Source organism: Nesoenas mayeri, assembly GCF_963082525.1.
Source record: "Nesoenas mayeri genome assembly, chromosome: 29".
NCBI classification, from domain to species: domain Eukaryota; kingdom Metazoa; phylum Chordata; class Aves; order Columbiformes; family Columbidae; genus Nesoenas; species Nesoenas mayeri.
Window position 1 is genome coordinate 2227995 of NC_137561.1, and position 12448 is coordinate 2240442.

The following is a 12448-nucleotide window of genomic DNA, read 5'->3' on the forward strand; positions in this document are numbered from 1 at the left end:
AAGTCACTGAGACTCCTGAACTGCAACTCTGAGTGATCAGCACATCTGCCAGGAGGATCATGACATCCCTTCCCCACCCCTCTGCCTGTGCACAGCACCTGCATCACCTTGGCTGGACCCGTCAGCCAAGTCCCTGTGACTCCCTGCAGGTCAGATCCCTCCTGTGAGCAGCCCCCTGGCCTTTTCTCCCACCCAGCAAAGCCTCTGCCCTCAGGGCCGGGGGCTCCAAGGCATGAAGCAGCTCCTGTGCAGCCAGAGCTGCAGTTCCTCTGCAGAGCACAGGGGCTGAGAGCAGCTGCCCGGCACTGTTGGTGTCTGGGAGGTGGCTGCACAGCTGGGGAAGGGGGACGCTGTCTGAGTGCCCGGCTGCCTCTGCCCTGGCCTCTCTCACCCCCACCCTCACCGCATTTTCCTTCTTGCTCCCCTGCTCTGGGTCACTGCTCTTGGGATCTTGTTCTTGCTGTCAGGCTCTCTGGGGATGGCAGTTTCAGCTGCAGAGTCACAGCCTGATCTTGGGGGTCCTTTCCTGCAGGTGTGTCCGTGGGCACACGTGTCCCAGCTTTGCTCTGACCTGTGGGCTGTGGGCAATGCAGTCTGTGTGGCTGGGGAATGAGCTGTGTGTGTCCTGGGCTAAACGTTGGGTGCTGAGACCTTAGGAAAGGGTGAGACCTGTCATGGTCTCAGGTGGGTCCTTCTGCTCTCAGCAGTGCCTGGTGGCTCTTCAGGGTAACATGGGAGTGTGATCAGCCTCCATCTCAGAAAGGTGCCAGCCCAGGGCAGCTGGAGCAGGACAGAGGGACAGAGCAGCTGCCCTCACTCTGCACTGACCCACAGGCACCCTCAGGTCTTGCAGGACTCGCTCTGTTCTCCCTGAGTGCAGCAGAAATGCTGAGGGTTTCTGACAACCAACAACACTCTGCAGTGAATATGGGGGGATATGTAAAAAAACCTGGAACTCCTAAACTGCCTTCACCATCTCTGCTCCCTATCACTGGGAAAGCAAGTGCTGACAGCCCTTCTGTGTTAGCAGAACCAGGACAATCCCCAACGTTCCCTGCCCCACTCCTGCAGAGCTGGGCTGACTTATCAACCTGACTTATTGGCCCTGCTCTTGGTTGCACATTTTCCAGCCCCAAGCAGGGCTGCAGCCACAGTGCTGAAAATGAGTGTCTGTGTGCGACAGGGGAGGGTCTATGGGAGTTGGTTTGATTTTTGTCAGAGAACTCTGCCCTGGATTCTCACTGTCTTTTTTTTTCTCATGACAGCGCCCCGTTCTCAGGAAAAGCAAATGTCCAACAGCAGCTCCATCACCCAGTTCCTCCTCCTGCCCTTCACAGACACACGGGAGCTGCAGCTCTTGCACTTCTGGCTCTTCCTGGGCATCTACCTGGCTGCCCTCCTGGGCAACGGCCTCATCATCACCACCATAGCCTGGGACCAGCACCTGCACACCCCCATGTACTTCTTCCTCCTCCACCTCGCCCTCCTCGACCTGGGCTGCATCTCCACCATTGTCCCCAAATCCATGGCCAACTCTCTGTGGGACACCAGGGCCATTTCCTATGCAGGGTGTGCTGCACAACTCTTTCTGTTTGTCTTTTTAGTTTCAGCAGAGATTTATCTTCTCACTGTCATGTCGTACGACCGCTACGTTGCCATCTGCAAACCCCTGCACTACGGGACCCTCCTGGGCAGCAGAGCTTGTGTCCACATGGCAGCAGCTGCCTGGGCCACTGGGTTTCTCACTGCTCTGCTGCACACGGCCAATACATTTTCACTGCCCCTGTGCAAGGGCAATGCCCTGGGCCAGTTCTTCTGTGAAATCCCCCAGATCCTCAAGCTCTCCTGCTCACACTCCTACCTCAGGGAACTTGGGCTTATTGTAGTCACTGTCTGTTTATCATTTGTGTGTTTTGTGTTTATTATGGTGTCCTATGTGCAGATCTTGAGGGCCGTGCTGAGGATCCCCTCTGAGCAGGGACGGCACAAAGCCTTTTCCACCTGCCTCCCTCACCTGGCTGTGGTCTCCCTGTTCCTCAGCACTGGCACGTTTGGCAACCTGAAGCCCCCCTCCATCTCCTCCCCAATCCTGGACCTGGTGGTGTCTGTTCTGTACTCGGTTGTGCCTCCAGCAGTGAACCCCCTCATCTACAGCATGAGGAACCAGCAGCTCAAGGATGCCCTGCGCAAACTCTTATCCCTCTGGTTTCTGAAGCAATAAACTGGCCATCTTCTTTTATACAGGAGTTTTAATGTAGCTAATTACAAGCCCAGCCTGTCAACTGTTTTTTCTGGTGTTGTTGGTTGTTTTCTTATTGTGATAATGTTGTCAACCCCATTTCTAATTCACTGCTGGCTTTTCTTTTATAACTGTTGGCTGCTAAATGAGCAGCAGTGCTCTCCTTGTCTCTAAACAGAATAAAGGGCTCTTTAGTGACTTGTTTTTCACTATATTCTTCCTGCAAGGGCTTTTTGGAGCTGCAGGGACAGTTCCTGTGCGTGGGTGGAGGGGAAAACAGCTCTGGCATGTCAGCCCTGCCAGGGAGCAGCAGCGCTTGCTCTTCCAGAGCTGTTCTGGTTCCACTTCACACTCTCCTTCTCATCCCTGGTGTTGGTGCAAGGCCTGAGTGCTCTGGCAGCTTGGTCACCGTCCTGCTGTGTGTCAGTGCTGTGGGCGCAGGCAGGGACAGGCAATGGGCACTGCTGTGACAGAGCTGGCCTCAGTAACAGTACTTGCACAAGGAAAAGTTATCTTCTTTGGGCAGTGCATGATGGTTTATATCTTCTTGCCAAGTTTCTCTCAAGCTTATTCCTACAGAAGTGGCCACAGATTCAAACACCAGAGTACAGCTGAACAGTGTGTGTGTGCAGGGCTGGCACACAGCAGTGTCCTCTCACAGCCAGGCTCCTGCCAGAGATCTGCAGGACCAGCAGAGCAGGGCTGGGCTGTGCCCCTGTGCACTGGACACCCCGTGGAAGGAGCCCCAGGTCAATCACCATGGACTGGCCCCTCACAACCACCATTTCCAGCACTGGCCTCTCACCCCAGCTCAGAGGTCTTTGTCTCTCCATTGCCTGTCCCTGCCTGCGCCCACAGCACTGACACACAGCAGGACGGTGACCAAGCTGCCAGAGCACTCAGGCCTTGCACCAACACCAGGGATGAGAAGGAGAGTGTGAAGTGGAACCAGAACAGCTCTGGAAGAGCAAGCGCTGCTGCTCCCTGGCAGGGCTGACATGCCAGAGCTGTTTTACCCTCCACCCACGCACAGGAACTGTCCCTGCAGCTCCAAAAAGCCCTTGCAGGAAGAATATAGTGAAAAACAAGTCACTAAAGAGCCCTTTATTCTGTTTAGAGACAAGGAGAGCACTGCTGCTCATTTAGCAGCCAACAGTTATAAAAGAAAAGCCAGCAGTGAATTAGAAATGGGGTTGACAACATTATCACAATAAGAAAACAACCAACAACACCAGAAAAAACAGTTGACAGGCTGGGCTTGTAATTAGCTACATTAAAACTCCTGTATAAAAGAAGATGGCCAGTTTATTGCTTCAGAAACCAGAGGGATAAGAGTTTGCGCAGGGCATCCTTGAGCTGCTGGTTCCTCATGCTGTAGATGAGGGGGTTCACTGCTGGAGGCACAACCGAGTACAGAACAGACACCACCAGGTCCAGGATTGGGGAGGAGATGGAGGGGGGCTTCAGGTTGCCAAACGTGCCAGTGCTGAGGAACAGGGAGACCACAGCCAGGTGAGGGAGGCAGGTGGAAAAGGCTTTGTGCCGTCCCTGCTCAGAGGGGATCCTCAGCACGGCCCTCAAGATCTGCACATAGGACACCATAATAAACACAAAACATACAAATGATAAACAGACAGTGACTACAATAAGCCCAAGTTCCCTGAGGTAGGAGTGTGAGCAGGAGAGCTTGAGGATCTGGGGGATTTCACAGAAGAACTGGCCCAGGGCATTGCCCTTGCACAGGGGCAGTGAAAATGTATTGGCCGTGTGCAGCAGAGCAGTGAGAAACCCAGTGGCCCAGGCAGCTGCTGCCATGTGGACACAAGCTCTGCTGCCCAGGAGGGTCCCGTAGTGCAGGGGTTTGCAGATGGCAACGTAGCGGTCGTACGACATGACAGTGAGAAGATAAATCTCTGCTGAAACTAAAAAGACAAACAGAAAGAGTTGTGCAGCACACCCTGCATAGGAAATGGCCCTGGTGTCCCACAGAGAGTTGGCCATGGATTTGGGGACAATGGTGGAGATGCAGCCCAGGTCGAGGAGGGCGAGGTGGAGGAGGAAGAAGTACATGGGGGTGTGCAGGTGCTGGTCCCAGGCTATGGTGGTGATGATGAGGCCGTTGCCCAGGAGGGCAGCCAGGTAGATGCCCAGGAAGAGCCAGAAGTGCAAGAGCTGCAGCTCCCGTGTGTCTGTGAAGGGCAGGAGGAGGAACTGGGTGATGGAGCTGCTGTTGGACATTTGCTTTTCCTGAGAACGGGGCGCTGTCATGAGAAAAAAAAAGACAGTGAGAATCCAGGGCAGAGTTCTCTGACAAAAATCAAACCAACTCCCATAGACCCTCCCCTGTCGCACACAGACACTCATTTTCAGCACTGTGGCTGCAGCCCTGCTTGGGGCTGGAAAATGTGCAACCAAGAGCAGGGCCAATAAGTCAGGTTGATAAGTCAGCCCAGCTCTGCAGGAGTGGGGCAGGGAACGTTGGGGATTGTCCTGGTTCTGCTAACACAGAAGGGCTGTCAGCACTTGCTTTCCCAGTGATAGGGAGCAGAGATGGTGAAGGCAGTTTAGGAGTTCCAGGTTTTTTTACATATCCCCCCATATTCACTGCAGAGTGTTGTTGGTTGTCAGAAACCCTCAGCATTTCTGCTGCACTCAGGGAGAACAGAGCGAGTCCTGCAAGACCTGAGGGTGCCTGTGGGTCAGTGCAGAGCGAGGGCAGCTGCTCTGTCCCTCTGTCCTGCTCCAGCTGCCCTGGGCTGGCACCTTTCTGAGATGGAGGCTGATCACACTCCCATGTTACCCTGAAGAGCCACCAGGCACTGCTGAGAGCAGAAGGACCCACCTGAGACCATGACAGGTCTCACCCTTTCCTAAGGTCTCAGCACCCAACGTTTAGCCCAGGACACACACAGCTCATTCCCCAGCCACACAGACTGCATTGCCCACAGCCCACAGGTCAGAGCAAAGCTGGGACACGTGTGCCCACGGACACACCTGCAGGAAAGGACCCCCAAGATCAGGCTGTGACTCTGCAGCTGAAACTGCCATCCCCAGAGAGCCTGACAGCAAGAACAAGATCCCAAGAGCAGTGACCCAGAGCAGGGGAGCAAGAAGGAAAATGCGGTGAGGGTGGGGGTGAGAGAGGCCAGGGCAGAGGCAGCCGGGCACTCAGACAGCGTCCCCCTTCCCCAGCTGTGCAGCCACCTCCCAGACACCAACAGTGCCGGGCAGCTGCTCTCAGCCCCTGTGCTCTGCAGAGGAACTGCAGCTCTGGCTGCACAGGAGCTGCTTCATGCCTTGGAGCCCCCGGCCCTGAGGGCAGAGGCTTTGCTGGGTGGGACAGGAGGCCAGGGGGCTGCTCACAGGAGGGATCTGACCTGCAGGGGGTCACAGGGACTTGGCTGACGGGTCCAGCCAAGGTGATGCAGGTGCTGTGCACAGGCAGAGGGGTGGGGAAGGGATGTCATGATCCTCCTGGCAGATGTGCTGATCACTCAGAGTTGCAGTTCAGGAGTCTCAGTGACTTGTTTAAGCATGAGAGCTCATTTTCAATTTTATCCTTTCCTGCACCCCCCACCCCTTGGGAGAGGAAACTGAAAAGACAGGCTCAGGAATGCTCCTTATCTGTCTGGTAATCCTTGCATTGATCTTGTCATTGGGGCATCACCTTAGAAAAATCCTGCAGGTGATCTGCAGCTGTGAGCAGCACTGACCCACACAGCACCCTCTCCACAGCAGAAGCACCTTTCCTGCCCTTATCAGGGATGCTCCTTTCCCTCACAGCTTGTCCCCACAGCAGCCTGGGGATCTCCCCCAGACAGGGACCCTGCTCTGCAGGACAGCCCTGGGCAACCCTGGGTGCTTCCCCTGCAGCCACCCTCAGCAGAAGTTGTCGTCATTCCCTGTTCCTGTGACAGTGCAGCAGGGAAGCCCTGCTCTGGAGTGTGTTCTTCTCCTCTACAACAGAGATACTGTGAGCGAGACCTGAAAGAAAAACTGTAAATTGTGCGATGTACCAGCTTAAGGTCTCCCTCCAGTAAATGCAGCTGCATTGTTCTACAGCCAGAGACTTACCATGTTAGAACTGTGATTTGTCTCATTGAATCCTCAGCAACCAGCCACCCCAAATTGCCTTTAATCTCTCTGTGCGTGGCTCCTGTGCCCTCAGTGCTGCAGGCAGAGCCCTCAGCCCTGCTGCGTGTGCAGAGGAGCTGCTCCTGGGCAGAGCTGTCTCTCTGCAGCGCTGCCGCTGCCATGAGCTCCCTGTGTCCCAGGAGCCCAGCCCAGCTCAGCAGCACAGGAGCAGCCCAAGGCCCTTTAATGACCCCTCTGGTGGGTTTGGTGCTGAGTCCATGGACCTCAGACCCTGAGGGGAAGCTGAAGAAACTTCTCAAGAAGTCAAAGTTAGATTCAAACTCCAAAGTTTCTTGTACTGTTAATGCGCCCCACTGAGGGAACCTACTGAGAAACAATATCCAGGTTCGATTAGAGATGAAAACTGGAGGTCAGGAAAAGCAAAGTAAAGATTTCTCTGATGTTGCGCAAACCTGGTTGTGTTTCTTTATCCAAAAGCCAAGCCCTGACCTCGTATCGTTGGAAGTCAGATCCTGTCCCTCCCACGTTGCCCAGGGCCCTTTCTGAGACAGTGTGATGTGGGGCTGTGCAAGGCCAAGGGCAGGACTATGGTCCCACCCCTCCCAGGTTCCTGGCTGGGGACAAGGAGGCCATGAGGCCCCTGTGCTGCAAGGACAAGGTGTCTCCTCACAGCCATCAGAGGTGCAGACAACAGCCACAGCCAAGGGGAGAAGGAGCTCATGTCTGGTGGGGCTTTCAGCCTCTTTCCATCCTGTGATCATCTCCACGACAGCCTGTCCTGTGCTGTGGCATCCCCTGCACCTCTGTCCCTGCAGGCTGGAGACATCCCCCCTGCTGCCCCACCTTGCTCCTGTCTGAGCATCTTCCTTCCTTTGCTGAGATCTCTGCAACCTCCCCAGCTGCTCCCTGAAGCACAAAGCCTTGGGCTGATGCAGACTCCCTCTGCTGACCTGCTCCACCACAGCACTGCCCTTCCATCACATTCCTTTCTGCTCATGGCCAGCCTGGACCTCCCCAGCTGCACTTTGGGCCATTATTTCTTTCTCATGCTCTTTCCCACTATGCAGAAACCTCCACCACCTCTGAAACCGCCCTTCAAGCACTCTCAGGCTACTCCTGCACTGCTGCAGCCTCCCCAGCGCTGCTGGGCCAAAGCAGCCCAGGTCCCTCAGCACCCCACACCATGTGCACAAGGTGCTGAACCTGCCTTGGCACAGCCCTGCACTCTGCAGTTCCTCCCTGCTGCTCCAAACTGGGAAGCCGCACACTGACACACACCCGTGTGTGTGGGTCACACCAGTGCTGAACCGAATGGGATGAGAACTGCAGGTGTCTGGGTCCCCACGCTCCTCCTCATGCAGCCCCGTGTGCAGCTGCCTTGTTCATGGTGAGCGTGCACCACGGGCTGCTGTGGGGACCTTGTAGTGCCCAGGCCCTTCTCCTCAGGGTCACTGCTCAGCGTGTCAGGTCCTGCTCCGTCCTGATGGATGGGGTTATTGTCCTGCCCTGATCGGGAACTGCTCATTTCTCCTTGTACACCTTCAGAGATTTCTGATGGGTGAACACCAGGTATTCACAAGGTCTGGACTCTCCCTTGACTGAAGCTCCATTTGCTCAGCTGTTGATGGTTGCACACAGACTGCTTACCCTGATGAGGGTGTCTCTCCCAAGATAACAGCATGAGGAGTTACAGGACACTACAAATACCATTTGCTGGAGGAAATGTGTGATCTTGGGTGTCTGGTGTTCATAATGGCAGCGATCTGGAGTCAAATGGATGGTTTCCCTTCATGTGGGAGAGCAGCAGGAATGTGTGGAGCTCTGCCTGGGGACAGACAATGTCAGCTGAACGTTGAGGAGTCAGCATGAGAGGGCAGAACAACATGGGCAGTGTTGTGGTCACTGGACATCAGCTACAGACTCACTGATGAGCAAGAGAAATGAGATGAGGCCTCCTTCAGACAAATGAAAGAAGCCTCATGTTTCCAGGGCTGTGTCCTCATGGCAGACCTGAGATATCCCAATATCTGCAAGGTACCATCCATCCAGGAGGGTTTGGAGCTCATTGACAACATCTTTCTGACACGGATGACTGAGGAGTAAGTGGGGTGAGGTGCCCTGTGGGACTTCACACTTACAAACCAGAAAGAGTTGGTCAGGATGGAACAGTCAGGGATGGGAAAGTGGAGCTGAGGCTCCTGGGAGATGAGAACAAGGCCAAGAGCAGGATTTCAGGAGAGCAGGATTTGGCCTGCTGAGGGACCTGCTTGGGTCCTGTGGGATATGGCCTTGGTGTCTGCAGTGCTTTTCTCTCCCATCTCCTCCCTCCTCTCTCCCACCTGCTGTTGTGCAACATTTTGTACCCTTTCTCAAATACAATATCCCAGAGGTGCTGCCAGCATCACTGAGTGGCTCAGATTGGGCAAGGAGTGGGTCCAACTTGGAGCAGTTGAAATCAGCTCTGTCTGACATTGGTCAAACTCCGATTATCTTCTTAGAGAGGTGACAACTGTAGCACAGCCACACTCACTCCAAGTTCCAAGTCATTGCCATTTAAGCCCAGTACAGAGTGACAACATGTTGTGTGCTACAAATTATTTGATCATGGAGAAGAAATGGATCTTCTGTCAGCAACTCGAGCAACTCACCAGTGAATGAGTACGTTCCTATGGGGAACTGTAATTGCCCTGACATTCACTGGCCAGGCAAAGCTGCAGCTGCCAACAGTCCAAAGGATCTTGGGCCAACTGCTTAACATGTCTGCCTGATGGGCCAACAAGGGTGATGCTCACCTGGATGTGGAACTGGGAAACAAGGAAACCCTGGTGAGGGATGTGAACATCAGTGTCCACCTTGGCTGTTGTGACCAGGACACAGTGGGGACCCAGGCCCCAGAGGAGAGGTAGGAAGGCCAGCAGCAGAGCACAGGCTAGTGGGCTACAGAGGAGAAGACTTTGACATACTGGGGGATGGTGAGCGATATGACGACATGGAGGTTGGTCTTAAGGTTGAAGGAGCTCAGGAAATCTGATCAGCCTTACAGGACAACCTGCTCCAAGCACAAGAATGATCTCTCCAAGTACCCAAGGAAAGAAAATTTTATCTCATGAGACTGTTTGCCTGAACCGATGGTGCTGCAGGGCACAAAGGCAGCACACAGGAGGTGGAAACAGGGGACGCTGCAAAGGAGGAATTTAGAAACCTTGTCCATGGACGTGGGGATGATGACAAAGCTGCCCTGGACTTGATACCTTCACGGGAAGGGCAGCAAGATGAGCTGACAGAGCTTCACTAGCAGTAAGAGAATAGACAGGGTGAACGTGGGCCTGCAGCTGAACTTCGTAAGAATAGAATCAGACGGGACTGAGGTTCTTCATGGCTTCTTTGCCTCCATCTTCACCAGCAAGGTCTCCTGGGACTTGGTTCCTGAAGGCAGGAGTCTGGAGAACACCCAGCAGTGGATGGGGCTCAAGTCAGGGGTGACCTGAGCAAACTCAGACACCGTTACAGAACAGGAGATGGGTCACTTGACCAGCTCCTGAACACAAGTATCGCTGTGCTGTGGCACCTGAGATTCCCAGGAACCTCTTGTCCCAGAGGAGTGTGACTCCTCTTGAGCTGTCCTGGCCTGTCTCCTCACTCACAAAGTGATTCAGACACCCCCTTTTGTGACATATTCAGTCTTGATCAGGAGCCGCTCCACATCAATATGAACTGGAGGCTGCTGATGCCACCTGTTCTGGAAAGGGAGGAAGGGCGAGCAGAGAAGGCAGTAGAAGAAATTAGGCTTTACTGCTATTTATTAGGGAAATTCTCTCTGTTTGGCTATTCTGAAATCTCTCTAATCATCCACACCAGACTTGAAGCCTATAGGAAAATAATTCACAGAGATTTGACATTTAAGAGCATTTTTGATGTTAGTGAGGCCTCTGCTGCCATGATCCTGAACTGCAGATACTGAAAGAATGAACAAACCTCTAATGAAGTGAAAGGCAGAAGCAAACCCCAGGTTTCTGACTCCATGAAGGTCCATTGCTGAGGCAGCTGTGAAAGAAACAACCAGTGCAGGTCTTTGTCCCTGCAGACTGGTGAAGGAAAGACTTGGAAACGCTGGTTCCAGGTGGTGAACGAAATCTGGAGGTGGCTCTGGTGCCATGTCGGCCCTTGGTGCTTGTTCATCACCAGAATGGCTGAGCCCTGACCCCTGGGACCTGCTAGATTTTTCTCCAATGTTTCTCAAGGCTTTTCCTGTGGTCAGTGTGAGTGTTTTGTGTTTTGGGGGTGGTGTTTATGTCAAGTGCTGTTGTGTTAACTGCAAGGCTCGGGATTTCTGTGGAGTTGGACATGCCCATGAATTCCTCACAACCCATCCAGCTTCTTTCATACACGTGGCAATGGTCACTAGTCACCTCAATGTCCCAGTCCCATACTTGCTTGAATCCTCTATTTGTATCCAAACTCCATCACTCCAGGAGGTTCATGCACACATCAGGTTCATGGATGATTCCTGAGGACCATCCAAGTGTGGGCAGTGTAAGAGAGGAGCAGAGCAGGGTCAGCTCATGGGCCATGACTGAGCACAGCCACCCCAGCAGCAGCCGTTCCCCATCTCCCAGGCACAGCCATGCCCACAGCATGCAAATGGCACTGCCATACACGATTAGCCCAAGAGAGGCCTTTCTTCCTTCCGTATTCCCAGGAAAATCTTCCTCCTGTTCCTCCTCCACCTGCAGACATCAACTGCTTTCCATGGGCTCAGACATGGCTGGAAGGGTTCACTGCAGCCATCAGCCATCTCATTGCTTCTCCCTGACATGCCCTGACCCTCTCCCACACCTACAATGGCCAATCACGGCTGCTCAGGCCTCCCGCTCTTCAGAAGAGACCTCGAGCTACTTGGATCTTCCTGGTGCTTATTATGAACTTCCTCGCTCTCTCCAGAGTTCACGGTGAGCTTTCTTGTCCATAACAGCCCCTTTATGACCATGTCTCACTAAATGGTTGTGTTTGTATGATCATTTGTGCAGAAAGGGCAGTCACAGGACAGCACCCAATATGTCAAAGCTGATGCCCAGTGAAATGCCGTAAAGCCCCGATGAGTTCCCCTGTGTCTGTGTCTCTCCTGGAAGGAGTCTGTCCCGAGAAGGGGATCCAGCTCCTGCCACTCTCTGCAGAGGCACATGAGCAGTGTCCATCACCTGAGGACACAAAGGGTGACGTTTGCCAGACCACCCTTCATCTGAACCACTTAGATGTGTGCTTGTGGATGAGGTATGGAGCCTTATAGTGCAAATGCCTATTTGATTGTCATTGCCAGAGGGGCTACCACAGATGCAGCGTACTATTTTAAAGATATTTAAATATAAGCATATAGGTCTGACATTCCTAGACAAATTACACAAACATTTCAAGGACTTTTCGTGCCTTTTAACATGATTATCCACAGAAGCCCCACCAGCTTTGCATCTCAGGAAACGGGATCCGGAGTCCAAGGGCAGGATGGTTTGGGCTCTGTGCTGGGATCTGGAAACTGAAACGTGCTCCCATCTCCCAGCCCCCTGCCCTCCTCAGTGAGGGTGTGAGACATTCTGCCAGCCAGGGCTGAACTCACAGCCATGACCAGTATCTTATGTCCAACTGCAGCCAATGGTGTCCTGCCAGCTCAGGATTGGAGCTTCCATTGCTGGAGGTGTTTAAAAGACGTGGAGAGGTGGTGCTTTATGACATGGTTTAGCTGTGGACTTGGCAGTGTTTGATTTACAGTTGGACTCCATGTTCTTAATGGTCTTTTCCAGCCTCAATGATTCTACGATTCTCTCTTTCTCTGATTTGGGTTGAAATCATTTCAGTTCCATCCCCTCCAGGTTCCCTCAGAGGCGGCTGTTGTGTGGCACAACTGTCCTGGCTCTCCAGGCAGGTGGGCACTGGGTTGGTGTCTGCATTGGCAGTTTTCCCCTTCCTGGGGTAAAAGGCTGTTGAGCAGAGACAGTTGCAGAGATTTGGGTCACAGGGGTTTGCAGCAATCCTGTCAAACTCTGAGCAAGATGAGCTTTGGAGACTAGGGACAACAGAGATGGTCTAAAAGATGTTTTTGAACAGTGGTACTATGACTAA

The 12448-nt window shown here is 53.4% G+C and overlaps 3 protein-coding genes across 3 annotated transcripts in view; 2 read left to right on the forward strand and 1 right to left on the reverse strand.

The window, feature by feature from the left end:
- LOC308050575 (olfactory receptor 14J1-like) overlaps positions 1-12448 on the forward strand; it is a gene marked incomplete at its 5' end in the record, with an annotated part of 296725 nt that overhangs the window by 167671 nt on the left and 116606 nt on the right. The gene's annotated exons all lie outside the window — the stretch shown is intronic.
- LOC308050643 (olfactory receptor 14J1-like) lies at positions 1289-2221 on the forward strand (the record flags this gene model as incomplete). Its single annotated transcript, XM_080360800.1, has 1 exon — positions 1289-2221. One exon carries the CDS (start codon positions 1289-1291, stop codon positions 2219-2221), a length of 933 nt encoding a protein of 310 aa, XP_080216926.1.
- On the reverse strand, positions 3545-4477 carry LOC308050645 (olfactory receptor 14J1-like; the record flags this gene model as incomplete). Its single annotated transcript, XM_080360802.1, has 1 exon — positions 3545-4477. The coding sequence occupies one exon, from the start codon at positions 4475-4477 to the stop codon at positions 3545-3547; it is 933 nt and encodes a 310-aa protein (XP_080216928.1).